The following is an 8,102-nucleotide window of genomic DNA, read 5'->3' on the forward strand; positions in this document are numbered from 1 at the left end:
GGAAGTGCGAGTTCATCTAGTGTTTTATTTAATAATTCCTAGTAGCAAGTCGCAATTTGCCACCTCCCAGTTATAAATGAACGCACCATAAATCCACCCATCTACTGGGATGAAGGTCAACCTCATATTTTTGATCAATATGATCCCAATTCTATTTTAGCGTTTTGAACTACGCATTTTGAATATTTCATCCAGATGAAAGCTAGGATTCGATTACCTGATCTGATCGGATTCCCAATCCTGTTATTTGCTTTTGAACCACCCATTTGTTTGATTTAATCCAATCCGATACGCAAAATCTGATCAGATCACTTTTGAACTCCTGTCCCCGGAACATTGCTTTAATAACCAAGGAGGGATACAATACATCTGGACCACTGGCTTCCAAGGACTCAGTCTTAAGAGACACTGTTTCATCTGTCCAATGCTGCATGAATCTCATATCTCTGATAGGCTTGGTGAGTGGAAAGCATGTATACAGTATGTAGTGTTGAATATTGTTGATTTTCAGAGAAATGCCTTTTAATATGATCCTGTTAGCTATTTCCTTATTATGATGATTGACCTCTGAGTATGGCTGTCGGCTTGAGTTTTCGGTAAGAAGTGTCCCTCTTCCATAGACTTATGAGATAAAGACATTCCATGGCTGGTAAACTCTGGGCCAAACACCATTGTTGTGGTTAGAGATAAAGGCCTGGGCGCCGAGGCGGCGTAGGTTAACCTGACCAAACAAGGCCACAGAAGAGACCAGAGAGACAGTCTTATCGGAGAAGAGACGAGGGAGGGGGAACACTCAAACCACATAAGAACGTTGCAACGAGACCAATGCTTTGATTTGGGTTCAGACAGCATACAGAGAGGTCAACTGTACATTAGGCATGCCATCGTCTTTTGTATGTAAAACCTTCTGGAATAAACCGCTTTTGCTGAGGCTCAAATCCCGTGTTGGAGAGATTCACAATGGACTGTGTGGTATTGTGTGAGATTGGGGACGTCTTTTATTGGAAACAAAAAACACAACGCAGAGCTGAAATAAGGACAATAATAAAAGACAACGAGATTCATCAATTGGTGCCGTGACCCGGATCGGACATCGAACCCTGAGAAAGTGTCAAGACTGGTCGTCAGCCAAAGCAGACAGCTGCAGCCACGGGAGACGCCTGGCAGTCATGCTGTGACCTGAACGACCCCGGACAGACAATCAGACCCAACTGGGTGAGTGGGTTCGATATCCCGATCATAAAGAACAAATCAGTAAATCTCAACTATACCACACACAGTCTCTCAACACGTAAAACAAAACCAGTGCTGGATGTAAATATATGTCTATATGTAGCTACATGTCTTATGTTTGTAATGCCAAGGTATCTGCCAAGGTGCGTGCATTGTTTTGTTATGTGAAGTAGACCACTTCTCTATATGTAACCTTTAAGGACAGCCTGTGGTAGACAGGGAATTGCCTTAAAGTAGACCAGCAGGATATTGGACATCCTGGGGTGCCTATCGCATGAAATACTGTGTACAGGTGTATGAGGCCCTTAAGATTTTCTTAAGGAAGACCAGCAGGGTTATCACCCTGGGGTTGCCCGCCCACGCGAGAGATCGGTGGAGGGTATTTCACTTCTAAGGATTGAGAAGGCCCCCGTGAAAGACCGGGGTTTTGGATGGGTTTGTGATGTATGTGTATTGTCGCACATGGATTCTAGATGTACATGTATATATGCACAGTCTAGGGAAGCAGTTTGGTTAGGTCACTGTGATAAAATCATACTGTGTGAACCAAGACCTTATCTGCTCCAGCGGAGTGCTGGAGCCGTTCTTTCTCGCTCCCGACTCAGCCCCTCCCTTACACAGCCACAGAGCCAAACTACAGTCAGCCAGTCGCTTGACTATCAGCGAGAGCAGAGTAGGCTTAGGGAGGGGAGTCGGAGGAGGACATAGAACACCGTCAATGGCGGTCGGAGGTCTGTCTCATCTTACCAAAGTGAGCTCGTCCCACTGCAGGGGGCGGGGCTGACAATGCCGTCAGATGAGGACAGAAATGACGAGAGGTTAAAGGAGGAGCCCAAGTTTTCCGCCCCCTCCTCACAAGCTCAGGAGAGAGAGGAGGTATCGTACTGTAGATGTAACACTCCCACCAGCTGTTTCGAACTGGCGCCCCCTACTGTGTTACTGTCAGTGCAGATGACAATCTAGAATGCTGGTCGGCTAGTGTAAAATATCCATGCGATGTAGTTGATGTGAACATGGCTCAGGCCAGTCACCCGGTGGTCGGTGACACTAACTAAAGCAATCACCACCAAGATCAAGAGAGTAGAGGAGAAAGCCAGAGCTCCACAGATCCCATTCAGAGCTAGGGATGACAAGAACGCTGTCATCTTTGTGGGAGCAGAAGCTCAGAGAACAGCTTTCACCCTCACACGGCTCCCCCATTATTCAGAAGCTGATGCCGCTCCGCGTCCGAGGCCGCTCTGTTACAAAAGCCAGGAGGCCTGGGTGTAACAACCACCTTGAATGGAAGCCAAAACATGTAGAGTTTCTCCTCGATGCGAGGGGGGGGGGGTGGCCACCGTCACTCCTCATCGCTGTCTGGAGGGAACCGACACCATGGTGAGAGAGCAAGGCATGCATGCATTGGTGATGGGGGGGGGAGCCTATTTTTGGGTGAGAAAAACCAGGCCATTCCTGCGGGAATTGGGATCTGTGTCTCTCACGACCTCTGTGTGTGTGGGACCGGTAGGATAACCCCTACTGGGCCTTGAGGTGTTAACAAATAGATTCATCCCCTCAGTTCCCACAAGGGAAAGTTAAATGGAGTCGGAGTTGGTTAAACAAACCTGACTTGGCAGAGTTGCCAATCTGGGCAAAAGACAGAAGTGATAGAAGGTTTCTGAAGAAACTTACAGGGCCTCCAAAAGCCCAGTGTGGCCTGTGTTGAAACCTTCAGGTGAATGGCGCCTCTGTGTGAACTACAGAGTGGCCAATGAGTATGGGGATAAGATAGAGCCCCTGGTGGAGACCGGTCCACCATTTTCAGTGCCTTGAAACCTGAACACCAATGGGTTTCAGTCATCAACATGACACAAGGCTTAGCGTCCCTCTTGCAGAAGAGGTGCAACCAGGGACAGCTTTTAATATTGATGAAGATCAATATCAGTTCACTTGAACGCCAATTGGGTTTACACAGCTTCCCAGACACCTAGCATCAGGTGTTGCGTAATCACCTACGCGAAATGTCTCCCATCACTTTCCACTTAAAGGGCAAGACTGCAAACATCCATGTAGTCAGTCGGTAGGCACATGGCATGACTTTGGAGAACTTTGGAAAACAGAGAGGTTTCCTGTCAGCATTTAGGGACGCCCATTAAGAATGGAGAGTTGGTTAGGGAGCTCATGGAGGCCATCAGGTGACAGTGATTAAGGTCAAAGGACACTCTCATGGAGTTTGAGTCGAGGTAACACTCTGGTTGACCAAGCAGCAGAACAGGCAGCTCGTGACAGAGAAACCATACAAGCGCATTTGTCCTCAGCCCAACCTGCACCCCCGTATCAGATTGATACTGTCACTGACCACAAGGTGATACAGGTAGAGACTGAGAGGGGGGAGGTGTGTACATGGATGGAGAATGGGGCAGAAATGGACTCAGACGAGTGTGGCGACAAGGTCAGAAATTGGTTGCACCACAACGGTTGCTCCCTTATCTGGCAACACAGATTCACTTCACTGTTCTTATCATCCTCAGAGTAGTGGACTCAGACTGAAAGAATGAACCGTGTCATCAAGGGGAGACTCACAAAGTCATCAGGAGGGCGTGATTTGGCCCGACGCTTTGAGTCTCGTGCTTTGCTCCATTCGAGCAACACACAATCAGGAGATGGGCCTTAGCCCTTTCGAGGTCATCTGTGGCAGGCAGATGTTCATCTCACTAGTGAGGCGTTGAGTGGTTACTGTGAGTAATTGAGCATGGCTGTGGCCAGGGCCCACAAACAGGTGCTGGCAGCATGGAGCGAGATCTCCGAGGGGAGACAGGCTCTAATCCCAGGCCGGTACGTAATGATAAAGGAGTTTTCAAAGAAGAGAAATTAGATGCAAAGTGGGAGGAGCCTTATCAGATCTGGCTCATCACCCACACAGCAGTTAAGGTAGTAGGGAAACCCAACTGGAGCCAAGCTAGTCAATGCAAGGTGGTAGCGGCCACCAGACACAGATTAGACTGAGTACACCTCAAAGTAAACACACCCTCGTTGAATTGGATAAATTGAAGAGCCAACCACTCCAGACTTAAAAACATCGGGTAGAATAGCGTCCAGGCTTAGCACCCCAAAACTAGGGACAGTTGTGGCAGCTGTTGTTCGAGCAGAGTCCTTGAGCTAAAGAACCATCCGTCTAGCGGTGGGGGTCGACTCGGGATGAAGACGACAATTTAGAGAATTACGACGTAATGCTCTATACCTGTGCCCACTGCTCGGATGACTGTAGCGCTGCTAAAGGGACAGGAGAATGGGTGTTAAGACAGCAGGCAGGCTTAAAACTGACCTTCCCGGAAGGTCACAGTCTGGAGTAGGGGGGGGGGGCTCTTCTAGAAATAGGATAATGAAACAATAAGGATTTTGTGAAACCATAACCTCTAGGTCTGGTCTGAGTGAGAGAGAGAGTGAGAGATATGCTATCACAATCAGAGTCGTGGAATGCATGATACTGTCGCAGTTTTCTTGTGTTTTTCTGTGCTAACAGGTGGAGTTGGAGAGAAGGACTTCCGGGTTGACTTGGGACACGGGTGATCAACGTGTGCTGGAGTTCAGCAGGGAGGACTACACTACTCCGGGTGGAGACGTCAACAGACCAAGACGGGACATTTGAACTTTCACACCACACAATAACCACATCTTCCATTCACAGCTTGCTGGTCAGGGACAGGACGTGGAGGGTGTAGGTTATTGTCATACTGTGAATAAAAACTCCAGGTTGCACTTGAGATATACTCATTAAAACGGAGACAGGGGTATTGGGACGTGTATTTTGTTAAAAAGGTCATTTATTTCTGGGTCGGGGACACTCGGATCTGGAGTAATTTTCCTTTCACAGCAGAGATACACACAGCAATTAAAGATCATCTCTCGGGGAGAAGACACTTCGATTTCGAACTAACAGACTAGGTTTCAAGTTGCTATCATGAAGGGTTTGTGTCTTATCATCCTGTGGTTTTCCATGGTTAGACCAACACCGTCAGCAGTGGAAAACCTTGCTTTGAAATTGGGCTTATGAGGTAGCTACGTCAGTGAAGAATGTGTCACCATGTTTTGTGTGTATGCAGATCCCAGACTCCCAAGCGAGCGGAGTGCCTCAAATGGCACACCCCTTTAACTCTACTTTAATGCTACGATACATCAACTGTTCCAGGGAAGTAGCAGACGCTGAATTAGAAAGAGGGATTGTTCAGATTGATGGTTAGATTCCACTCTGGAGGGACCTACAGAGAACGTGGGGTTAGGACCGCAAAAGTGGGCTCAGATCAGTTCACCAGTTTCTCTTCCGCAGAAAACCCAGGGTTGTTTTGTCTACAGAGAGAGAGAGGAGCAGGGAATGTGGGGCACAGCCAGTGTCTGCATACTAGGCTTTGTACTGCTCCGAAATGTGGTAGATGGAACTTGCACCCTAGGGGGGTGTACTGGGTTTGGGGGAAACGGCCTAGACGGTACTACCAAGGAACTGGACAGGTTCCTGTTTGTTTGGGGTTACCTTGCCAGGGGTGGTTACCCATCAGGATTGCAGGACTCAGCGGTAGGAGGTTAAAGGGATAGTGGGAGAAAGACCGATTCAACATTCTGAAATCCACCGTACTAGGAGAGAGACTAGGGCGGGGGTTGTGGACGGCATACTCACTCACATGGGGTCTAGAAAGATAGTTTGCTTTTCTTTTTCGCGCATAGCATGGGGGTCGAATTATTAGTGACGGACATTGAGAAACTTGCAGTGGCATTTGGGACGTTGTCCAACAGAACAACTGATGCTTAGGGTTTGATTAATGAGGAGATGTCTAGCATGCGGAAGGCAGTGTAAGAAATTAAGGCGGACATGCTGTTTCACCATTGCGGATAATCAACTCCTGTTGCAGAATCAGATTGAACAGATCAGAGCCATGACTAATTCGCTACACATAGGCGAGGTGTCTCATTTCACAGATCTGTTTGGTTGGTTGCAGGGCAATCCGCTCATATCTTTCTTACTGCAGCTAGCGACACGCGTTTACAGATCTTGCTGTATCCTTAGCAGGGCATGTTTTCCGGAGGGAGGTCACATTCGTACGTCAGTAGACTGGAGATGAGATCCAGTGCCCGCAGGTTTTCTGTAGGAATGGTCTAAGGGACACGTGAAGCTATTCTATATAGGGTGTACCTGTATGGATGTTAGGTTCATACATGAAGTAACCTAATAGATAGTTATTTTGTTAGTTATTTTGTTTTCCTTTGAAATTGTAATCTTGCTGGGGGAAGCAATGATTGGGATATTATGTAACTGTTCATCTGTTTATCTTAAGCACGCTTTTCTGTTCAGTTATTCTTTTTCTTTCTGCATAATGGCTGTTCAGGTTTAGGTTTTGGAAGTCAACATTTCTCTTGATCATTATGATTCTGCGTGTTCACGTATAATCTTAGGAGGGATTGTTGAATATTGTTGATTTTCAGAGAAATGCCTTTTAATATGATCCTGTTAGCTATTTCCTTATTATGATGATTGACCTCTGAGTAGGGCTGTCGGCTTGAGTTTTCGGTAAGAAGTGTCCCTCTTCCATAGACTTATGAGATAAAGACATTCCATGGCTGGTAAACTCTGTGCCAAACACCATTGTTGTGGTTAGAGATAAAGGCCTGGGCGCCGAGGCAGCGTAGGTTAACGTGACAAAACAAGGCCACAGAAGAGACCAGAGAGACGGTCTTATCAGAGAAGAGACGAGGGAGGGGGAACACTCAAACCACATAAGAACGTTGCAACGAGACCAATGCTTTGATTTGGGTTCAGACAGCATACAGAGAGGTCAACTGTACATTAGGCATGCCATCGTCTTTTGTATGTAAAACCTTCTGGAATAAACTGCTTTTGCTGAGGCTCAAGTCCCGTGTTGGAGAGATTCACAATGGACTGTGTGGTATTGTGTGAGATTGGGGCCGTCTTTTATTGGAAACAAAAAAGACAACGCAGAGCTGAAATAAGGACAATAATAAAAGACAACGAGATTCATCAGTAGTATTTCCAGATCATGATTAAAACTAGTGTATACATTTGAGAATTAGGCTGTCTGTTTCCTGTGAAAAAAAAATTCAGTGTGTCTTGAGATTATATGTGTATATCTGAGATTATATGTGTGTGTGTGTGTGTGTGTGTGTGTGTGTGTGTGTGTGTGTGTGTGTGTGCGTGCGTGTGTGTGTGTGTGTGTGTGTGAGATGATGTTTCTGTGTGTGTGTGTGTGTCTGAGATGATGTTTCTGTGTGTGTGTGTTTGTGTGTGTCTGAGATGATGTTTCTGTGTGTGTGTGTGTGTGTGTGTGTGTCTGAGATGATGTTTGTGTGTGTGTGTGTGTGTGTGTGAGATGATGTTTCTGTGTGTGTGTGTGAGATGATGTTTGTGTGTGTGTGTGTGTGTGTGTGTGTGTGAGATGATGTGTGTGTGTGTGTGTGGGACTCACGCGATGCTGATGAAGGCGGCGTTGCCCCCGTAGAGGAAGGAGCGGTTGAGGACCTGCAGGACGAAGGTGAGGTACTGGAGGGGAAGCACGGGGGTGGAGGCGCACACGGAGAACAGGACGCACTGCAGCGCCGTCAGGAACAGAGACAGCACCGACGCACGCAGGTCCGCCTCCCGCTCGCTCTCGCCTGCACACACACACACACACACACACACGAGATAAGCTTTGAGAGAAACACCCAGAGACACAGTCTGCTACACAAGCGTCAGCTAAATGATTGTAATGTGTTTCTCTGTGTGTGTGTGTGTGTGTGTGTGTGTGCCTACCTGGGAGGCGGGGCTTGCCCTTCAGTCTGTCCATGATGAGGCCGTTCCAGGGGGCGCAGAGCACCCCACACAGCTGGGTGAACGCAAACGC

General features: G+C 47.5%; 1 protein-coding gene across 1 annotated transcript in view; it reads right to left on the minus strand.

Annotated features, from left to right (window-relative positions):
• Positions 1 to 8,102, minus strand: part of LOC311315729 (equilibrative nucleobase transporter 1-like) — a gene marked incomplete at its 5' end in the record, with an annotated part of 34,024 nt that overhangs the window by 21,928 nt on the left and 3,994 nt on the right. Inside the window, 2 exons of the mRNA XM_084446433.1 lie at positions 7,686 to 7,872; positions 8,012 to 8,102. The exon at positions 8,012 to 8,102 is cut by the window's right edge and continues 17 nt beyond it. Of these exons, the coding sequence (XP_084302559.1) occupies positions 7,686 to 7,872; positions 8,012 to 8,102 (278 nt within the window). The remainder of the gene's footprint in view (positions 1 to 7,685; positions 7,873 to 8,011) is intronic.

This window comes from Borostomias antarcticus (assembly GCF_949987555.1).
Source record: "Borostomias antarcticus genome assembly, chromosome: 12".
In the NCBI taxonomy this organism is placed as follows: Eukaryota; Metazoa; Chordata; class Actinopteri; order Stomiiformes; family Stomiidae; genus Borostomias; species Borostomias antarcticus.